This window comes from Nyctereutes procyonoides, unplaced genomic scaffold, assembly GCF_905146905.1.
Source record: "Nyctereutes procyonoides isolate TBG_1078 unplaced genomic scaffold, NYPRO_anot_genome, whole genome shotgun sequence".
NCBI lineage: Eukaryota > Metazoa > Chordata > Mammalia > Carnivora > Canidae > Nyctereutes > Nyctereutes procyonoides.
This window is the reverse complement of record NW_026575135.1, coordinates 62256406-62279618: the sequence shown is the minus strand read 5'-3', so window position 1 is coordinate 62279618 and position 23213 is coordinate 62256406. Positions and strand designations below refer to the sequence as shown.

The 23213-nt window shown below is 40.4% G+C and overlaps 2 protein-coding genes across 2 annotated transcripts in view; both read left to right on the top strand.

Moving 5' to 3' along the window:
- Nucleotides 1–23213, top strand: part of LOC129494628 (uncharacterized) — a gene marked incomplete at its 5' end in the record, with an annotated part of 613327 nt that overhangs the window by 193870 nt on the left and 396244 nt on the right.
- Nucleotides 1148–21648, top strand: ZNF474 (zinc finger protein 474). The gene is given in 5 exon segments (XM_055302189.1): nt 1148–1549; nt 1552–2472; nt 7587–7687; nt 12994–13122; nt 21526–21648. Coding segments are annotated over 5 exon segments (1512 nt in total). The 5' UTR covers nt 1148–1311.

Sequence of the window (23213 nt, the reverse complement as noted above, 5' to 3'; positions counted from 1 at the left end):
ATACATGGTAGGTTATATGAAGTTTAACCCCTCTGTGGGGTTTCCTGACAATCCTCATTATATTCACTATTGAATTCCTTCTGCAGGGGCTTTTAACTTTAGGCTAAGGGGCATTCATTAGGTATGGCATATTACTATAACTTGAATAAAATATATATTGCAACTAAAGATATTCGATTAACTATTTCAATTAAATTAATTTCACTTGTGATAGTAAGATTTTTATTTTTTGCCTTTAAAATAATAGGCTTCAGAGAACTGTCAAAAGGATCATGGCACTAAAAGGCTAGGAAACAAACTGAAGGTTGTTGGAGGGGAGGTCAGCAGAGGGACAGGTAACTGGATGATGGGCATTAAGGAGGGCACGTGATGTAATAATGACCACCAAGTGTTATATAAGACTGAGGAATCACTGTCCTCTACTTCTGAAACCAATAATACATTATATGTTAATTAATTGAATTTAAATTAAAAAACTTTTTTTAAAGTTAAGAATCCCTAAGGGAATGGAAGAAGGTCTTTTTAGGGATCCCTGGGTGGCTCAGCGGTTTAGCTCCTGCCTTTGGCCCGGGGCGTGATCCTGAGGTCCCGGGATCAAGTCCCATATCAGGCTCCCTGCATGGAGCCTGCTTCTCCCTCTGCCTGTGTCTCTGCCCCCCCCCCCCCCCGCTCTCTCTGTCTATCATGAATAAATAAATAAATCTTTAAAAAAAAAAAAAAGGAAGAAGGTCTTTTTACATTATCTGCAGTTTTATTAATCTCATTGTCATAGTTTCTAGTTCTGTCTTCTGTGATCTTACCACCATGCCTCTGTAAGTTTATGCCGCGTGTGTCTATGATATACTGTAATTGTCGATCTTTCTTTGGGCAGAACACGACTTTAAATATAGTAATAGTGCAATTCATAGTGGAAATTTTTTTCACGTTTATTTCAACATTTGCTGAAAAAAATTTATGTGCTAGTTATTATCTAGCCAAAGGGGATACTAGGTAAAAAAAAGAAAATGACTGTTCTTTATCAACTTACAATCTAAAAAGTGTGTGTGTGGTGTGTGTGTGTGTGTGTGTAATAAGTTCTTAATTTATGTTTCCCCCACAGATCTTGGAGGCATCTGAGGTTTAATGAGGACTTTCCAGCATTCCAGACTGCTGCCCTGCAATGAAGCTCTGAGTCATGGTCTTTGGGTCTAAGGAGTTGGCAACAATGTGGAACCCCAGGACAGCCAACCTGACTAACCTTCACTCTGAGCAGAATCCCAAAAGGAATCTGGCCTGAAATCAGAGCAAGCATAGAGAAAGACTTGCTTGTTAATGGAAACAGGAAAGGAGAAAAGGGTTTGCAACAAATTGCAACAGACTTTCCACCATTCTAAAGAACCCACCTTCCTTATCAACCAAGCCATTCTATGTAGTGACTCCCATTCTAGCCTTTTGCCAGAAACAGAGCATGTCAGTCTTGCTAGAAAAATAAAGACAGGACCTCAGAAAATGAGACCTGGAACAGTGATACTCTCAAAACGGTCTAGTTGGAGAATTATGTCAGAAGGTCAGCCCAGCCCCCAGTGATCCCCTCCCGCAGGCCTGGATTCCGGGTGTGCTATATCTGTGGCCGAGAATTTGGGTCACAATCAATTGCCATTCATGAACCTCAGTGTTTGGAGAAGTGGCGGATTGAAAATAGCAAATTGCCTAAGCACCTGAGAAGGCCAGAACCCTCCAAACCACAGCCTCTTGGGGGCACTGGGTCCTATAATCTTCAGGCAGTGAATGAGGCAGCATACCAAAGTTTCCAAGCTCAGCTGCTGCCCTGCGAATCCTGTGGCCGCACATTCTTGCCAGATAGCCTTCTTGTTCACCAGAGAAGCTGCAAGCTAAAGGGTGATAGACCCAGAGCACCAAACCCCACCAGTTCTGATGATCCTGCTGGTCCCAAGAAAGCTTCTAGTGGCATCCCAGCTCGACCAAAGACTCTCATCTGCTACATTTGTGGTAGGGAATTTGGCACTCTGTCCCTTCCCATTCATGAGCCCAAATGCCTGGAAAAGTGGAAAATAGAAAATGACCGGCTCCCCAGGGAGCATCGCCGACCACTCCCACAGAAGCGCCAGCCACTTTCAACTGGACTGTCCAACCAAGAAGGGTCAACTCAAGCACAGCTGGTGCCCTGTCCAAATTGCTGCCGGACCTTTGCCCCAGACTGCCTTCCAGTACACCAGAGAAGCTGTAAAGCTCAACCTAGTGGGCAAAAAATTCAGAATTTGACTTTAGGGAGTAAAGGTGGCCTAAAAGAGTCCACTAATTCCAAGCAACCAAGGAACATGGCAGCACCCACTGTGACTGATAAGGTAATTCATGCCACATGAGATGCATTGGGTGGACCTGGGGGTACATTCTACCTCCAAGGGATTGAGAGAAAACTATCCCGAGACTCAGCTACCTCCACCCCTAAGATGGTTTCTTTCAATGCCAAATGTCTGCCTCATTGCAGCCTATCCAAGATGACCCCTGTTGGGCCCTATATCTCTCTTTTTTTTAAAATTTTTATTTATTTATGATAGTCACAGAGAGAGAGAGAGAGAGGCAGAGACACAGGCAGAGGGAGAAGCAGGCTCCATGCACCGGGTGCCCGATGTGGGATTCGATCCCGGGTCTCCAGGATCGCGCCCTGGGCCAAAGGCAGGTGCCAAACCGCTGCGCCACCCAGGGATCCCCGGGCCCTATATCTCTGTTGACAAAGTAGATATAAGAACATCCCTGCCTGGTAGGTTTATTGCCATCTTCTACTCTGCTGTCTAAAAGAGAGATGGACGTCTTTCTTCCCTGATTCCTCATACCAATAATCCTTGGGAGAGACTGTTATTTGAAAATGAGTCATTAATGCTGTGTCTACATTGCAGAGATATAATTCCCATTCCAACAGCCAATATTTATTACCAGTTTATTTTAGTCATCTACCTTAGGAATTCATTTTTGGCAACACCACATTATGCTGAGTTTATCTTACTAAAATAGAATCTATGTCAAAAACCCCAAATGACTTTATCAACAATTAAGCAGTGGAGCACTTACAGAAATAGATGTGCTCTTCAGATACAGCATGTTTTCTTTTAACACTTCCATGATTATGATATGTGGGAGATTAGCCCCAGGGCATACTCCAAAGCAAAGAGGTGCGGATTCATGGTTTTGGGCAGCACTCAGAACTGTTGCTCTGTGCCCTGTGTTTGGTTTGGACCCGAGGCGCTGCTCCCCACTTGGGCACCTGGGAATAAGCATGACTCCATGGGTCTCCAACTGGTATGGTGAAGTATTGTTTACCTGAAGGTTCACCATCAACTACAACTGGGGAAGAATGTTTATGAGGGTGGCTATCCACACGATGTGGTCTGTGTGCTTTGTCCTGCCAAGCAGCACAGGACGTGGATGCACTGTTTTGTGTCATTCCTTACAGAATGTCAAATCATGAGAAATAGGAAGTGGTCAAAATCTTTTCTCTATGGTTGGCTATCTAAAGCAAATCCTGTAGGGATTCTTTTTCTTTCTTTCTTTCTTTCTTTCTTTCTTTCTTTCTTTCTTTCTTTCTTTCTTTCTTTCTTTCTTCCTTCCTTCCTTCCTTTCTTTCTTTCTTTCTTTCTTTCTTTCTTTCTTTCTTTCTTTTTTTTAGAGTAGGTGCCATTCCCGATGTGGGTCTCGAACTCACGATCCTGAGATTGAGTCACATTCTTTCCTGACTGAGCCAGCCAGGCACCCCTGCCTTTAAATGGACTGCTTGGGGAAACTGAAGTTACCCAAGCCATTCTAAAAGAGTTAACCAGAAGGACTAAGTTTGGGGAACAGGAAGCAGCCTTATTTTTAATGCAACTTTTCTTCCTTGTTTTTTTGTTGCATTACATTGGCAAACTTCTAGTACTTTTTCCTAACTTTCATGTTTAAAATGAAATGACTAGAAATGTACTGGTTTAGAAGATTCCAAGACAATGATCCTAAAGCCAAAGAATCAGACTGAGAGATACTGGGCAAGTTTTCTGATGAACACTGAAGCAAGAATGGCTAGTTTCTGTGCTAAAATCAAAACCCAAACTCTTAAATGTGGCATGAGCTGCAGGCTGGTCTTATAAACATGATCTGTTTTTCCCATCTTCTGGCTGTTGCTTTTCTTCCAAAACGTGTGGGGTCTGGATTCAGAGAACACAAGACTTCATGGCTCGGAGCCGCAAATCAGCAAGTCCGTTAGCTCTCTGACTTGCCGCCCTGTTTCCTGATTGTATGCATTTGCTTCACATGTTCTAAGTACAGATCTCGAGATAGGGAAGAGTGTGGTCAGGATTCTTGTGCTTTTTGTTATAACACATACTTTGTGCCAGCAGGCTGAGCACGGCGTGTTCCCACTCAGTCACGACTGCTAAAGAAGGCTGGCCTGGGCCCCTGGCTTCACAGGAAGACACTTCCTGACTCACCCAGGCATCTGGAGGGGAGATGTCAGAGGGAGAGGTCAGCGATGGCCCTCGGTGACTTGGGCATTTAGATCAAAGTAGTGGACTTCCATCAGAACAGGGGCATCTAGGGGACGTGGCTCTGTCACAGCACAACCAACCCTGCTCCCAGGCCTGGGAAGGCGCGTGTCAGTGAGAAACTGGCTCTCGGTGCTGTTGGATATGTGCTGGCCTGTTTGAGGATCACACAGGCTTTCGTGGAGGGCCTAGGAAGGTCATCCAATATAGGGTCCCTTTAGCTGCCAGACTTAAAGCAAGCTTGGATTAATTAAAATGGACAAAAGTGGCAGGCATCAGAGAGGCATGGACTTTATTTCTTCCCTAGGAAAGATATTTGCCATTCCATAGTGTTTTCAGCAGGAAACCTCTCCCAGGTAGTATGGTTTTCTCTTTCAGTTACCATTTCATCTATGGCTGTTTTTCTTTGTTTGTGTCATTTAAAATTTAGGTAGTACAATTTTTTTGTATCATTCAAAGTTTAGACACTATGGGAAATAATCCACTTCTCATGAAGATCTCTGCTTTGTGCACTATTAGATTGCAATATTTCATCTGCCTGTGACAGCCAACTTTTGGCTAGGACACACAGCCATTCTTTTCACAGCTCAGATGTATGCTTCTTCTCTTGTCAATCAGAGCAATTTCCTTCTAGAATCCTTGATCAGAATCAGCAATCATGCCTAATGCTCTCGGGGGTTCAATCTGGTAGAGAATTCAGGTGAGGAAAAGTATTTTCAGAACCATGATCATAGTGCTTGGAAAACAATTCACTCCAGTTGGGCAACAATGACTAAGTCTTGCTGGCAGAGTGAATTGCCCTCCCCACTCAGAATGTTCCTCCGACATAGACTGGCTCAGTTCTCTTATGACACAGGGGCTCCTGTTACCCTTCAATCAAATCTGCACGCAAATAAATACCGCCTGAGACAAGTTCTTCTCCGAGACATCTGTGGACATTTTGCTTTCGCTCTGCTTTGCCCAATGAACCACCGTATGCGCTCGAATTATCCCGTTGCTTCTCTTCCAGAATATAGGCCTGAATGTACCCTTTCTGATCTCGTAGGCAAGCTGTGAAGGATGCTAAGCAGAGGAAGTAAAGATCTTTATTTCAAAGGTGTGACTGCCTTGGAGTCGCTGCATCTGCATTAGATAGTATCAGGAGCTGAATCATTCTTTCTTTCCTCCAAAAAAAGGGAAAACCTGTGTAAGCAATATCCACCTAAGCAAGAATTTAAAAGTAGTGATAAGGGACACCTAGGTGGCTCAGTGGTTGAGCGTCAGCCTTCAGCTCAGGGTGTGATCCCAGGATCCTGGGATGGAGTCCCATACCCAGCCTCCTCGCGGGGAGCCTGTGTCTCCCTCTGCCTATGTCTCTGCCTCTCTGTGTCTCTCATGAATAAATAAATATTTTTTAATAAATAAAAGTGGTGATAAGTCCAGAGGAAATTTGGATGCATAATACAGGTATGCATAGATTAACATTTTAAGTGTTAATATTTCATTTATGTAATCTATTAAATTCTAGTCTCTTTAGTAAGCCTAATATTTCAGTAAACATTTTAATAAACAATTGCCTAAGTGATGCTCAGGAGTATAGTAATAAAGGTCATTATTACTCCTTATCTTGATATGAGTGAATAAATTTTAATGCTTGAATTTAATATTTGGGGAAAATGTTGCCCTTTCCTAGAAGCCAATCATCTTTCATTCTTGGATTTCAGGTCATTTCTGGCTAATTGGAACACAGATCAGTAGTTAATTAAATGTAATGACAAACCAAAATGAAGCTTTGTCTCATTACCTTTTATTAGTTAGATAATGCATGTGGTTATTTTCTTGGAATTTTGCTTATACCCTGTGAAACATTGTTCCTAAAAATCCCATACTATATTACAAAGCAGGCATGTTTTTATTTAGGGAAATTATCTTTTTTTTTTTTTTTTTTATAAATGATTCTCTCTGAATCTAGTTTTAAGTTACCTTTGGCATCCTAGATGTTTAGATTTGAGCTAAAAATCCCACCAGACACATCTCTAGCATCTGGTGCTGCCATCTGCTGTTTTCTTTTAAAGTATGGTCTGTATGCTGTCAAAAATCTCCTGTTACCTCCAAATATATTTGAGAAAGTGCCCATATAATACACACTGCAGTTATTTAGATCGGCAGCTATATATTTGCTTTAACATTGTTAATGCTGTTCTGTGGCTAAGTAACTTATTCTCTAAAGGCAAAACTCTAAATCGGCATGTCACCATCAGAAAGACTCAGAAGGGAAGGATGCATGTTCTTACCTTTTCAAGTGTGTTTGCACATTTGTATCTATGGGGTCAAAAGTATTTAGAGTGTATAAGAAAGCATGGAAGAAAGGAAACTGATTTTTTTTGTTGTTGAGTTCCCTTATGTGCATGATCTCATTTTAATATTTTAATATTTAATATTAAATAAATATTTAATATTTTAATATTCCATAATATTACCATAACAGATAAAAGTTTCCCACTTTCTATCTGGGGAGATTGAGGTTAAACAACATAGTGAGTTTGGTAGTGGGTGTCAGAACCAGATATAATTCCAAAGACTCTATCATTTCAAGTCTAAGAGATATGGCATGTGTGGGATACAAAAAGAGTATAAGTGTTAAGAAGACAGAGGACAGAAGTGTATTTATTCAGCAAATATTTATTGCTAGGTATTGGACTGAGTACTATATATAGAGTCATAAAGAAGATACACTTCCTGATCTTATGGAGTTTTTATTCTTATGGAGGAAATAGGAAATATAAATAAATATAGAATTCCAAATTGTGATATGATAGTGTCTAATGATGAGAGGTTGACATTCAGGATCTTAGTTAGAGAAAACCTCTGGAAGGAAGTGACATTTCAGCTGAGATGTGATGGGTAAGAAAGAATTAGCCAAGAGTAAAGATGTGGGGAGAAGGGAATAGTAAGAGGAAGAGACGTTCTGGCCAAAGATAGGTTAGTCAGAGCCTGATGAAGGGGGTGACAGGCACACAAGATGTGGTTGTAGAAACAACATAGTCCCTGAAGCTGCCCAGTGGATGTAGGTTATCAATTGTGTGATTCTTGCAGGGATCCAGCTGAAAGCAGATGAAAGCTTGGCCAAGGATATTGGTAGCAAAGACAGAGATGAGGAATATTGGACAGAATTTGGTGGTAGTTGGGATGTGAAGGTGTGAGGAGAGGATGAGCATGACTCTCAGACTTCTAGCTCGAGCAAGTGCTCTGGTGTCATTTTCTAAGATGGCAAGACTGGAGACAGAGGAGGATCTTGGAGGTTAAGACCAGTAGTTCCTTCATGCACACAACAAATTCAAAATGCTGGCGAGATATCTAAGTGGTTAAGTCAGGCTGAATATATAAGTCTGGGTCTCAAAAGAGAAGATTGGACTGGGACATATATTTGTGCATTATTAATATATACATAAAGTCATCAGAATGAGTATTGGGTTGGAAAAGGAGACACAGGCTGAGCCCTAAGGCATTACATGATTTAGCGGTTAGAGGAGGAGGAGCTGGAGAATGAGAGCCTGGAAACACTGCAGAAAATGTCACACACAAGAGTGTAGAAAGCAGTGTGGGATACTGGGAGGTGGAGTAGGATAAAGGTAAAAAAATACCTATTCAACTTGTCAATGTGGATTGAGTCTCATAACCTTGGAAAGGACACATTCCGTGTAGTGGTGGTGGTTCCGGAGTGTGTGGATGATGAAAATCATGTCCAGTATTTTTGCCATGAGCATCTTTGCCACAGACATCTTTGCCCCAAGCATTTTGCTGCAAACGTTCTTACTACATAACTAATTGGCTGTAAAAGACAAAATAACTGGTTAATAGTTTGGTTTCATTTCTTCCTTGACAAAGTTCCAATTTTTATATTACATAAATCTTACCTAGCCCTCATAAAACTCTATACGGTGACGAATAGATGTGGTGATCTTAAAATAGTGAATAACAACACCATATGTAGACTTGATAGAAAATAGGGTGATAAAACTTATTTGAAGTGTGAAAGAAGAGAGTGTGAAGCCAGACTGTGCGTTATACCATACCAGAAAATGATAATGTATCAGTGACAATAATAACAAAGCCCAGCAACAAATGCATCAGAGTGTTAGCATTTCTTCCATGTTTCCCATAGAACTTTGGAACATCTATAGACAGAGTATGTGACAATATACCAAGAATGAACAGTATAGAAGGCTTTCACAATGCAATGCAAAGCTCAGTTTCAAATATGCATCCTTGTATTTGGAAAACGGATACCTTTTTTAATGAAGGAAGAAATGAATAATTTTATTACTTTTAAGCTTCATTATGTCCATTTTACTGTTTCTTCTTTTGTTTTTCATTATTTTATCTCTTATGGCAAAATTGTCTTACAGCCAATTAGTTATGCAGCAAAAAAAAAAAATGCTTGCAAAAAATACTTATGGTGAAACTACCTAGAACCAATAACAGTAGGATGTGTTTTGAGAAGTTTGGCTTTGAAGACCAGGAGAGAAATAATGAGTAAGTTAGAAATAGAGATGTTGGGTTAAGAGAGGCTTCTTTAGAAGATGGGAACCTCCAGATCATATGTGAATGTTTAGAATCCTGATTCAGTGGAGAGAGGGAGGTTGAAGAAACAGGAGAGGTCATAGGGCAAAGTGTGAAGCCTGAAGAAGAAACACACAGCAGTGAGTGGGATCCTAGCACACTGGGAGGGTAGGATTTCATACCTGCACAATATCCAGAGGAGGTTGCATGCAGATAAGGCAAGTTTTAGGCTGCTAATGGGAAGATGAGCCAACTTTGATCTGTTTACTTATACCTCATATGTTCTTAATGAAATGCCAGTCAAGCTTATCAAGCCTATCTGATAGAAAAGAGAGGCATAGGGAGAAAAAGGTTATTTTTAAGAGTCTACTTGGTCATTTGTGTCTTCATCAAGACACAAATCAAGACTAAAACTCCTGGAACCATTTGCCTCTATGATTCCCAAACGCAAGACTGGCTTGGAAGTCTTTGGAGATGGTAGATGGAACATTCAGTGGGATCCTTCTGGGGGTTCTCACTTTTATAATCCCTTTCAGTGGCCCCAATTCACCTCAGCTGTGTTGATGTCATGAGACCAGTATTGACCTCACAAACTGCCCCTTGATGATGCTGACATTTGAACTACTAATGTCCAGCTCCGTGTGCCATGTCTTCATCTTTCCTTGGTGCCAACCATGTCTGCATATCAGGGAAGCATGCTTGGATCCCATGGCTCTCAGGTGTACCAAGCACAACTATAAGGTAACCACACCAGTTCTCTTCTGCATTCTTGGTTCTAGAAGCCAGCCCAAAGGCATTTGTGCGTGTATATTGCCTGTGTGGACTATGTGTGTAGTGTGTGTGTGTGGGGGGGGGAGTAGTTACAAATTTTAGAGCAACTGCATCACCAGTGAAATTGATGTATCACTTCCTAATATGAAAACGTGAAGAGTAATGCTCCTCTGTACAAATGACAGTTTAACATAATTATTTTTTTTAAATCAGCTTCAAATCGCAATTGTATATGTGATAGGAGAGAACATGACAGAGTTACCTCCTCCAGAGTCCCAAGACCAAAGCAATATTAGATAGTCATTGCACTGGTGCTCCAATATGTGGCTTTCTGCTCCTATAGAAACAGATATACTGACTATAACTTTTGTGAGAGGAGAGTATCACATATAATAAATTCCAATATTATTCAGGCCTAAAATGAACAAAGCTACAAGATGCCACAGTCTCAAAGAATTATTAATCCAGCTTAAATAATTTCATTTGTCTTCATGTTCTTGTTTCTCCCTGTCCCTCCCCCTCCCTGCTTCCAGCCCCAAGCAGATATCCATGTTTTCTAGCTGCAAAAACTTAGTAAATCTTTGAGTAATGACTGGATGGATGTACCCAGTTCTCAGAAATCCAAATTCCAAGGTCAACAACTAAGATCTCCCCCAAGATTCTTAGAACTTCACCGAAGGCAATACAACCTGTGAATAGAAGTTCAACCTATATAGAGCTTCAATAGGGTCTGACTTAGGACTCTGTCTCTTGCTTTCCCTTTATATTACATAATTCATCTCCTTCTTACATCTACTTCCCTTTCAAATTTTTACCTCAGAGCACCTGGGTGGCTCAGTAGGTTAAGCATCTGCCTTTAGCTCAGGTAATGATACTGGAGTCCTGGAATCAAGTCCCACATCAGGCTCTTTGCTCAGCTGGGAGGCTGCTTTCCCCTCTTCCTCTGTGATCTCTCTCACTTTCACTCTCTCAAATAAATAATCTTTAAAAACATGTTAACTCTTTGAGGTTGTCATACAAGGAAGAAATGTCCTAGAAATTGAAGAAGGGTCTAATATACCCAGGAACTCAGTAAGTTTGCAATATTTCAATATATCAATATTCTAATATTCTTCTTTGGCCTCTCCTCTGAGCTGGGGGGCCCTTTAGCATATAAGCTGGAGAAAATCAAGCATTGGAAATAGCATAAATTCCAAGTTTTAGGTCGGAGAGTATCTAAGCTATGCTTTTTTTTTTTCTCTCTCTAACTATAAAAGCTGGAAAAACTAAGTGGTTTTCTCAGTTTGTAAGTTTTTCCTCTCTTGCTCTACCTTGATGTTTCATTTTACCTGTGACCTGAAAGTCATCTGATGGCCACGAGGTCAGGCATTATGCCAAACAGAGAAGCCCAGAACCAAACACCAGGGACATCCTCCCACCATTTTCTTCAAGGAAAGTAATTCTTAACAATAATTTGGCAAGTCTCACCTTCCAACCAATCTCCTTCAAAACACTGGGGGCAAAAGAATATTTATCTCAAATGTGAGAAAAAGGGGGTGGGGGGAACAACCTCAGCTAAGAAATTATATTCCTTTTGGGAGCAGAAACCAATGTGGAATTTATTCTTTAACTTACATTTTTCAGCCTTGTATCTCAGGATGAGCAATTCAATAATTCAAATGCCAAGCATATAATCCAAATACTAAGTAGCTAGTTTTTAAAAATCAGGTACGTGAAGATACTTGAATATTAGCAGCATTTCCAAATGATTGTCTGAGTCTTTCTTATCATTCAAAGCTGCAAAACAAAACTCTACATCATAAGTAACAGACTCTAATAGTTGGCCAATATACAGGCTGGGTCAGAAAATTCCTTAACGTGGCATCCAGTGATTTCCAAAAACAATTCAATTTCAAACAACGATCCTTCCAGATGTGACATTTGGGCAGAATTGTTTGAAAACTCTAGAAGTAAATGTGAAATACCGGTGGTTTCCAGACAATCAAAGTACAATTGTTGAGGTTTGAGATTGAGCTGTGCCGTTAGTCCTATATATTAAAATGCTATTTATACTTTGTCGGTATGTGTATGACATGCCTGAGGGAATGGAAACTTAATTATACACATTCATTCTCAGTCAAGTTTGTTGAAATTATGCTCTAAATGGCTGCAGGCAAAATTCTGACTTTGGGAAATGAGTCTCCGGTGACCCGGTCTCATATTTTGATCTTGTTCTCCTTTTTAGGCCTTTCTGCACCCTGTCTGTCCCTGCCAATCCCACCTCTCTATATTGTTGGAAAGGGGCTGGGAGGATTCTATAAAATACTTCACAGGAAAATCTTTCATAGGACTATTTGCTTTTGGAAAAAGGATCTGGGGGGAGGACAGTGTTCACCCCAAAGAAATGAACATTCAAGGTAGTCAAGAGAACAGACGTAGGAGTGTTGCTGGTTTCTCTCAAATCCCACCCAGTGGCTGACTCTGTGGACAAATAAGACTGAGAATGATACTCTGATAACCTTTGGTGACCTTACCTCCGCCTTGTTTCTAGAAACATCAGACAGACCTGGGATCAGATAATAGAGGAACAGTGACGTCACAGGTCTTTGAGCCAACTACTAAAATTTCCAAGCTTCAGTGTACCCACTGTGAAAGGCTGAACGAAAGATCTCCCATATAGTACCCGGGATGGTATCTGACAAATCATCCCTCGTCAGCTCCTTCGCAGGGGCAGGGGAGGAAGAGCTACAGTCTGAGTGAAAACAAGTTTTACTAATGACTCACTACTCTGTGCCTTGTGTTCTGATTTGTAAAATGGGGCACTGAGTCCCCCCCCCCACCGGAGGATTATAATGTGAATTATCGGCATTAAAGCCTGTTAAGTGCTTAGTACAAGGCCTGGCACTTAGAAAGTGCTGGGTAATTATTAACTGCTACTTGGTCAGATATTCTCAATATTGGAATGTTCACAAGAATTTCTAAAAGAGATTTTATTCTTTTTCCCACAAGTATGGAGGAGAAAAACTTTTACTTTTATTTCTCCATCCAAACTTTCTGCCTTCTCTGATATGCCTTGTGCACTTACCACAGACATTTCAATTATTTGGCCTTAATGGAAGGAATCAGGAGTGTGGAAAATCTAAAACAGCAGTGAGGGCCCAACTTCTTTCTGTTTAATTTTGTCATGCAGAAAGAGGAACGCTGTCAATGGTATGACACCCATCCAAAGAGCTGCACAGTCCCTCAGCCTCTGGCAGGACAGGCCCTGTTTTTGACAGCCAGCGATCAGGAGTGGGGGAAGCAAAACATCCTCCAGCAAGTAGGCATCTTATGGGTTTGCACCGTTACTGTGCACACGATTGCTAGGCGGTCTTGGAAACCATTTTCAGCCACTAAAGTAGAAACTTCTCTAGACCTATGGATGGGCTTCAAGACTCCTGTTGAGTTCCATCAGAACTGCCTCAGTGCTAAATTCAAAGAAAGCAGGGGATTCTCACTGGGACAATCTGTTAATTTTCATTGTACGCCCTCTTCTCTAAACATCTCCCCTGCTACCTGGTGAATTTTGAATTCCACAGCCTGAGATTTAGTCCTTTGACTCAATGCACTGACTCTGTAGGACATCCCAGCAACAATGTAAAGATTTCCTAGACTGAAAACAAACCCCCCTCGGCCATTGGCACATTTATGCCAATTAACCATAAGTTCAGCTCATTTCTTAGAAATGAGATAAGGCAAATAAATGCTTTGTATTGGAGCAATAGCTACTCAGGACCGCAGGCTCAAGTGCTTTCCGGGTTTGGGTAGGCTGCATGTAGGGCAATAGAGTGTAGTAGAGCCTGTGGTATTCTGGAAAAGAAGTCCTACCTAAAGATAGCACATTTAAAGCTTTTAAGAACACTGTGTGCCCATCAAGTAAAACATGCCTGCCCATTGGCTGAAATTGTCATTGGTCCATCAGGTTACAGTCTGAGATCCAGAGTATGAAGCAGAGGGGAGGTAGTTATGGGGGGAATCCTGGGTGAGAAGCTGTGAAGGGGACAGCCTGAGTTGTAAGGGACCTGTGAAGGGATGCACATAGTTGTGTGACAGCTGTGTGCAGGGACCTCTGGCATGCACACTTCATGCCTGAGCACAGAGTAACTCACCCCAGCTGCCAACTGCCATTTGGACTCCATGGGAGTCCTGGGGACAATGAGGCTATTCTTGTGGGTCAAACATTCAGGCGTCAAACCTTCTAAGAATTTTACAGGGCCTTACAGGGCCACAAAAAGTGCAGGATCCTAGAAAGATCCCACAATCTGGAAAGTGGTTTTCAGAACTTATACTCTGAGTTCCAACATGTTAGTGGGTGGAGAGGTTAAGAAATGCTTCCTCCACTCAGCGGGCCCCTTTGTCACCCTGTCCCTGCTTCTTGACTAACTTCACATGCAGTGGGCTCTGTGCATGCCACATAGGGATCTGTCCACCTGACCTACTGTTGCAGGAAAAGAGCTTGGGAAAAAGTGAAAAACCATTTTCTAAATAAAGGTGGGGAAGTAAGTACGGTTATCCCAACTGTTAGGACAACTGCTGGTTCTGTACCTAGCAGGGTGCCTGGCACATGGCCTGTAACCAAAAGATTCTTCCTATCTGGACTACACTGAGTCACCTCCGGACAGACAACGCATTCCTCCAGATGCATTTCCACTTAGTGTAGGTCTCAACCTTCCAAAATCCTGAGCTATGCTATGGGTGTCTCTGGGTTCTTTCTGCTCAGAGTGCAACTTCAGTATCAATATTTAGAACCTCATTGCTTTACTGGCTTTTGTGAAGTTGAAAAAAATCTCATTTAACCCAGATATTTACAGACTGACCATACTGTGGTCATTACCAGTCACACTCCCAGAAACAAAGTACATGTCAACATACATAAGAATATTAGGAGGCCAAGTCCTGAGACAGAAAGGATTGTCATGTGTAGCCCATGACCATCGCCTTTTAATTTTGCATCTTGTGACTTGTGTCATTACAGACTAATGATTGCAACCAGCTGGTTTGAAAACTGTCTTAAGGCGGGGCACCTTTCTCTTATGTACTCATCAAGGTCATGGTTTACACCAAAGGAGACAGTTTCTTTTTCAGGATGTTCTTAGCTCTGGGTTCCGTGAGTCCTCTTTGACTCTTAGATTAATGAATGTCCCCAAATGAACACAGGACATATGGTTGTTTTAATGCAAAGATATTATGGTACAACTTTTTTTAAAGAAAAGGACAAATAAAACTGTATTTTTGGTTTCATTTCCAAGTTATATGCAAAGCATGTTCCATGGAAGAAACAGGCAGGGATTTAATTTACATACATATTCGGTAATAAAATGACATCCCTTACGTTTTGATGTGGTTGCTTTGGCACAACACCATTGAAATGACCTCCTCAAAAGGAACAGGCCAACTGTTTCCATGACAGCAAAGAAACCCAGCAAACTACTGCCTCCCAGTGCGCAAACCTGGGAGGCTTCCTCTGCTCTCTGGTAACACATAGCTAATTGTACTTGTGGCTTTCCAGAACCAAAGCTCTCAGCACTCTCTCTCTCTCCTCCTGAGGGAACTGAGCCAAGAGATGATAACCATAGGCTGGAGGAAGTCAAGGACAAGGCCAGCGAAAATGTAGAGGAATGGATAGTATGAAGCAAAGGGAGACTTTGGATATCCCTGACATCACCTGAGTAAAGTGACTGACCTGACCTCTGTCTTTTGTGCACACACTCACACACACACACACACACACACACACACACACATATTAAAAGACTTTGAAGTTCCTTTTACTGGAAGATGAGAAACTGGTGCAAGTGATGTTACAAACAGACCAGATGCCATGCACATGGGCATGGAGGAATAGCCCTACTTTCAAATTATTCATCTCTGCCCCAGGGCTGGGCTTGACAATCAAGAATTGGGCTTTTCTGAATGAAATTGTATGTGAGTGAGGTTGCTCCTGGTGCATTGTCTCGGGCAGAAATTTTGATGTCCTGGGGAAAAAAATCTCAATAAAACATTTTCTATTCTCTCTAGTTCTTTTTTCATTTTTTTTCCATGGTATTTTTTTTTTCTGTTTTCAAGAATTTCTTGGGAGACAAGTTAAAGGGTTTCAAATCTACATTGACTTAACAATAGTCTCTAGTGCCCGGCAAAAGTCACTCTAAGATACATCATTTGGTTCTGCAATTTCCTCTGACAGTGTGTGCTTCTGACTTGGAACTGACCGCAGTCCATGAGCACAGCAATGCAAAATACTCCCCTAAACTAGGTCTGCATGAGTGGTTTTTAACCAGCTTTATTTATAAGTGTATTTATAAATGTATTTATAAATGATACACAAACAATAAACTGCACTCATTAAACATGTGCAATTTAGTGAGTCTTGACAGTTTTATGTACCTGCTACAGCACCGCCATAATCAAGATATGGAACGTTTTCATCACCCCGAAGAGTCCTTATAACCTTTATTCTGCTTCCACGTCCAGGCAACCCCTGATTTGATTTTTAAGCACTAGAGCTTAGTGTGGATTTTCTATCCCTGGAATCAGGTGGTAGTGTATTATTTTGCATTTGACTTCTTTCAGCATAACTAGGCTCTGAGTGTTATCCATGTTGGTGCAAGTGGCGATAGCACTTTTCTTATTGCTGAGTGATCGCCCGTGGAATGGTAGGGTTATACTTTGTCTATCCACGGATCTTCCCACTTGTGTCACTGTTTTTCTTATCACTTAAGAGTGCTGTCTACTTCAGGGCAGGCAGAACCAGTCTGCATTTCTTCAACAAGAAAGAAATCAAGAGGTTTTAATATACGAGAATTATGAAGTGTCCCATGTGACCCATTCATTCCTTCATCTGATTCTATCTCAAAGGTATGAGGTCCTTATCCTTATGCTCAGATCTCAGTACAATCATGACACTTTTCATTACTTTTTTCATTACCCTCTCTCTGTCTGCCCCCCACCCCACCCCTCGGCCAACAACACAGCACCTTAGCTGTGGAGCTGTGGCTAATGCAGTTCTGTCCGCAGAGAAAATACTGGCTGCCAGAATGTTAAGTCAAACCGCTCCCTCGTGCCTGATGTCTGGCTAGCTTCTAATGGCAAGAAAGTGGAGTCTGGGGTCAGGACCAAGGCAGGAAGGTGGCAGGACACTTGGAAGAGGCGCCAACCTTTGAGTGTGTTCTCAAGGACTGACCACTTATTTTGAACACACTACTTCCTTGCTCTCACATGCTTTCTCTCATGCCTTCATGACCTCCTTTAACGTTTTCATATTCACTTACTACAGTAATATCAAGCAGTTGTTGAACAGGTCAAGTGCATTTCCACCTGTGCAGCAGCCCATTATACTGGCTTCTGGTTAAAACCCTTCCTTCCTTCCCACTGTAGGCTCCTGTGGGACTCCGTTTATCACAGCACTTACACATTTTGCCTTCTAAATGAATGAGTAGTTGATACGCTAGTCTCCCTTACCACGGAAAGCTAAGCTTGGCATTCCGCATGACCTCCAATATGGGGAAGATGCTGTCCTCAATTTAAACAGTTATGCTGGAAGGAGCAGAAGAATAAAGTCACGAGGGCAATAAAACTTGAGGATTGTGGGCTCTAGCTTGGAGTCTGGGGCCGAGTTTGCTGTGGCGAATAGACCTGCTTCGTGGGGCTAAGGTTGGCATGAATGAAGTCAGCATGAAGCGTTTGGCCTTTGTTCTGTAGCCACAGAGAACCACAGAAATTCCGGGTACCACATCAGACAAGCTAAGTCTGCACCAAACATAGTCAAGTCTAGAGAAAAGAAGGGGGCAGCTGGGAGGCTGAAAATTTTATGTTGATTTGTCAGTCTAGCCACAAATGGGCAACACAGTACCCAGGGGATGATTCAATCCATCCATCCCCCCAGATTATCTCTTTGGCTGCCACTTCTCAGCATAAGATGGCTAATATGATATGGTTTCATTTAGTTATTTCTGAAATCATATTTTGGCTAATGCAGCGAAGCCAGACAAATGAGCCTGAACAAAATTAAAATACCTGAAAGAGTTGTGTTTTGATTATCTTAGGTGGAAACAAATTCATGCTAAATTCTGTCTTCAGGGTTTTTTTTTTTTTTTTCAAGGTCTTTTTTTTTTATCACTTTTTAAAGTAACAGGGTGGAATTGTAGGGCCTCAATTAAGTTTCACTATGTAAGCATGTGGATGATGTATATTCAAGTATAAACAGTTGACAAAATAAAATGGTACTCGTGGAACAATGTAATTTAAGATACTGTAAATATTTTCATTTTACATTATAGTTTTATTTTATGCTATGCAAAACTATTCATTGAAACATTAATTCTAGTTCCAATTACTAATTGATAACAATACTAGATTGGATTATATACACAGACTTGATTATCATCTTTTATCAGTTATTTAAGGAATGTTCAGAAAGTAATTTGGGCTCCACTTGATTTTTCCTTTTAGGACTGATCTGATCTGATTACCTAATCCCAACCTAACTTTTGACCCTGGGGTTTATATTTTCTTTATTCTTATAAAAATGACACAATTGAATTTTTATTATAAAAATTCAAGCGGTTAGGAAAGTACAATGATCAGCATAAAAATTACTCCAAGATCCTTTCAATTTGACTTAAGTGGCTATCACTCCAAACATCTCTCTCCCTGTGTATGAACATATATAAATAAATAGGCATGCAGATATTTTCATAGGAGCAAGGTTGTCATATCCAAATTATTAATACAGATATCATAAAGGCAAAAACAGAGATATTTAATTTTACTTTAATTTGACAAAAAGAAACCAAAGACAAGGTGATAGTATTCCTGAACTTTAGAAAATTATTTATTCACTACAGAATATTTGTTTTTAGAGGGCCCACTACAGTTAAGAAACAAAGATAAGTTACCAGATTTGGGGAAAAAAATGTAGCTCCAGGTTTTAATTTTATACAGTTCTAAGTGACAGTTTATCATGACATTAAAGAATTTAGTAACATTAACATCTTTGTCCCTCACCGTCCTTTGCCAAATTTTGATAGAGTATTTTTAGATGTCAAGATGTCAATTTTTAGATGTCCTTTTTTTTTTAAATTATTTTCTCAAACCCCCAATTTCTAGGGTCATTTTGCTTTAGTTCTAAGCTTAACTCGATCTATTGCTAGTCTTAGAGTCAAAGCTTCAGGATTTCTGAGCTTGTCTGCTTGTTTCATCTCTGCATTGCTTCTATTTTTTAAATAATGTATCCAAAGGGGATCAGAAATAGAGTGATTACAGAATTTGTTCATCAAAAGGAGACACCTTAAAAAATGCAAGAAGGAGCTATTAATACTTGTCAAGACAACAGGTATCATGGGGACTAGTTTAGGCAAAGTAGGACTTAAGATCACCCTAAAGCCAAAAGTGGTGTTTCATATGTTCTTGCTCCAACTCAGCACTTTTTTGAGGCATTTAAATGGTGCCAAAGAGTTCCTTACACAAAGAAGCACCTATTTGGGGGAAAAAGTTTGACCTAAGTAAAGGTCCAACAGCTCACTTCCAGGGGTTAATGAGTGGGCTCTAGGGAGTCCACCAATCAGTCAAAATCATATCCATATACATGTGCATTTTTCTGGAAAGATGTTCATATAACTCATTTAGATCTTCAAAGGGTCTATTGACCCTTTATGTTTAGAACCTGTACAGATTGTTGAATATCTATATACATAAAAATATACATTATATATGTATATGAAAACCAGGTAGTTATTTGTGTTTAGAAGAAAACAAAACAAAACAAAACACCTTGTCAAATCAAATGATTAAATTATATGTTGCACTGTTAAATATAAATTTTTATGGCTGTGGGGCAGAGTTTCTGTGTATAAATTAGTATGTAAACTCCATATTTATAAGGAGTAACTGTAAATCAGAAAAGTTACATTGATGGATTATGCTCCCCTAACCTCCTAAAAATAATATCATACAAATATAATTTCACATTATTGTTACTTAGTTTTTGTTGTAGGATTAATAGAAGAAATGACCTAATGTAGAGTTTCTGACCTTTTGTAAAATTGCTAGTAATGACTTGGATTTCACTTTTCAGTATCTCTTTCATGAAGGTTTGTACAATAACACTGAATGTTAGGAATATTTTTCCCCTTCAACCAGCTGTTACACTTCCTTCTATAAGCTCTATGGCAACCGAGTTGTACAGTTCACTGGGGTTACCTTTTAGCCTGAGCTGTCAGGAAGGTCACTAAGGCTATTAAAATAGATATCCTAGTCTAGGATTACTGGAACCATTTCCATTCTTCTATCAATTCCTTGGTTAATACCGAAACATTCTCTTTTTTGGTCCTTATTCTGCTGCCATTGCTTAGATGGTGGTATTACACAGCTATTTTTATTTTTTTATTTTATTTTAATTCCAGTATAGCTAACATATGGTGTTACATTAGTTTCAAGTGCACATTATAGTGATTCAGCACTCCCGTAAGTCACCTGGTGCTCAATCACAGCAAGTGCCCTCCTTAATCCCCAACACCTCTTTCACCCACCCCACTAACCATTTCCCCTCTGGCCACCATCATTGTGTTCTTTAGGCTTAAGAGTCTATTTCTTGGTTTCTCTCTCTCTCTTTTTTCTCATGTTCTTTTGTTTTTCTTAAATTTCACTTCTGAGTGAAATCATATGGTATTTGCCTTTCTCTGACTGCCTTACTCACTGAGTATTATACTCTCTAGCTCCATCCACACACTTGCAGATGGCAAGATTTCATTATTTTTATGGCTGAATAATATTCCACTGTATACATGTGTCACATCTTTATCCATTTATCTATCAATGGGCCCCTGGGCTGCTTCCATAGTTTGGCTATTGTAGAAAATGATGGGGTGCATGTATCCCTTTGAATTAGTGTTTTTGTGTTCTTTGGGTAAAACACCCAGTAGTGTGATTCCTGGATCATAGAATAGTTCTGTTTTTAACTTTATTGAGGAACCTCCATACTCTTTTGCAGAGTGGCTACACCAGTTTGCATTCCCACCAACAGTGTACGAGGGTTCCCCCTTCTCTGCATCCTCTCCAATACTTGTTGTGACAGTTACTTATTTTCAGTTGTAAAAGTGAGTAGGTGGATGACTGGTCATGACACTGACTAGGAGAAAAGTTGTTAAATGTCCTCTTTCCTTTGCCATGCACAGTCCTGGCCTGTGATTAAACATGAAGTGTTCCTGAAGGAGAAAAGACATTAGTAAAAAGGAGGAAAAAACTGCTGCGTGGAAAATAAAATGATAATGCCAATAGTGGCCAGCAAAATGATTGGAAACATATGAAAGTTAGTGGATTCAAGTTAAAAGAAATACACACATCTGAAAGCTTTCCCTGAAGTGCTCAACCCCCTCTGTCCAGATCCAGCCTCAGTAGACTTTCCCAGGAAATCAGGAAGCAAAAGCAAATTTGTGATGAGCCCTAACAAAAGTTTATTAAGGGGCATTTAGCTGCCCGCCCCATAAAACAGTTCACACCTGAAAGAGCCCTTCTGTAGATTGGGGGTTTAAGTTCTTAAAGAATGTTATACTTTGATGTTAAAAAAAAAAGTAATGCCTCACCCCAGAATATCTTAAACATTGACAGGAGAACTGTTGATCTAACCATTTGCTCTGCAGGAACTTTAGACTTATCAGCTTCCTCTTTGCCTTCCTTTTGATTACAGTTTCCTGGAATCCATGGCCCTGGCAAGGCCCCAGGTAGTCAGCCCCATGCTGCAGGGCAAAGCTTCACTGGCGCTGCCTTGCTGGGCTGGGGCTGTGCCGAGTCACTCACGGTAGTGCCTTAGCCAAGAAAGGGTCTTCTACCTTTTTCGCTGGGGCACGCACCTCCTCTTTTACTTCCCCTCCAACTTCCCCACACCCAAATCCATCTCAAAACACCAGAGAAAGAGGCTGAAGAGCAAACCCGTGGCAAGGAACCACGAGATGGAGATCGTTCAGCTCTCTGCAAGTTTCAGATTGACAATCCTGAAACTAATGAAAAATAAAGAAGTTCTCTTATCTCCATTCAGACCAGCAGGGATGCATTTTTCTCTTCCCTGGTGTCTGGGTTGCTTGCTTGCACTTCCCTAGAGCAGGCTTAGGAGTAAAATGTTTAAAACCTAAGAATATGGAGTGTGTTGCAGGTTCAACTGCAGTTCAACCACAAATAGAGCATGGAGCAGGCTTTGGAAAATATAATATAGAACATCTTAGCCTTTTTATGGTATTAATTTTCTCCCACATCCCTTTAAGTTATTTTGTGCCTGTCTTCTGGCCTCTACGTCTGTCTGCTTTCTTCTAATTTTTCCTTCCAAAAGAAACCTTCTGACATTGTGACATGAATGTCTTCATTAATGACCCGTGCCATTTATTTTGCTTATATGCTTGGTTAAATACTGGATTTGGCTCATACTTTTCATATGGAATATTAATATTCATTATTCTCAAAGTAGAAAGACAAGCTTCTCATGTTAAACTAAAAAAACCTGTATTTAATTAATCTTCGAGTAAATGAACATGTAAAAAACAGTAAGAAATTGTTGGATGTTTTGAAAATTATTGCTTCTGCTTTAGCCTTTCTCTTAGGTCTTGAATTCCCCAAATATTTTTAAAGTCACTTTTCAGGCATTATTAGATCCTGTTACATGGCTAATAAAAAAGAAGGCTAAAACCTATTCAGTCATTTTTTGATGAATGTGGTTTATTGGCATAATTCAGCATAGAATAAAAGAAGAAAAACATTCTGCTTCAAATAATGTGCTTTTGAAAAAAATCATTCTTTTAGGGCACCTGGGAAGCTCAGTCAGTTAAGTATCAGACTCTTGATTTTAGCTCAGGTCATGATGTCAGGGTTGTGAAATCAAGCCCCAAACTGGGCTCTGCACTCAGCTTGGAGTCTCTCTCTCTCTCTCTCTCTCTCTCTCTCTCTCTTCCTCTGCCCCTCTCCCCTCTCACATGCTCTAGGTAAATATATAAATAAAATATTTTAAAATTTATTTTTTAATTATTGAAGTAGAGTTGATATATGTTAATTAGTTTCAGGTATAAAACATAGTGATCTGACAATTCTGTTTATTCCCAATGCTCATCCCACTAAGTATAGTTACCATCTGTCACAATGTTATTACAATATTACTGACCATATTCCCTATCTGTCTAATTTCAGTGACTTACTTATTTTATAACTGGAAGTTAGTACCTCTTAATCCCCTTTACCTTATTTTACCCATCCACATCCACTTCCCCTCTAATAAATAATGTGTCGGTTTTTTTCAACTGGATCATCTCAGGAGTAACTCCACTTTCCATTTTTGCTTCGTGTGTGTCAGTGGCTTTACTCACCTAGAATCTTGTCATATCTGCTTGGGTA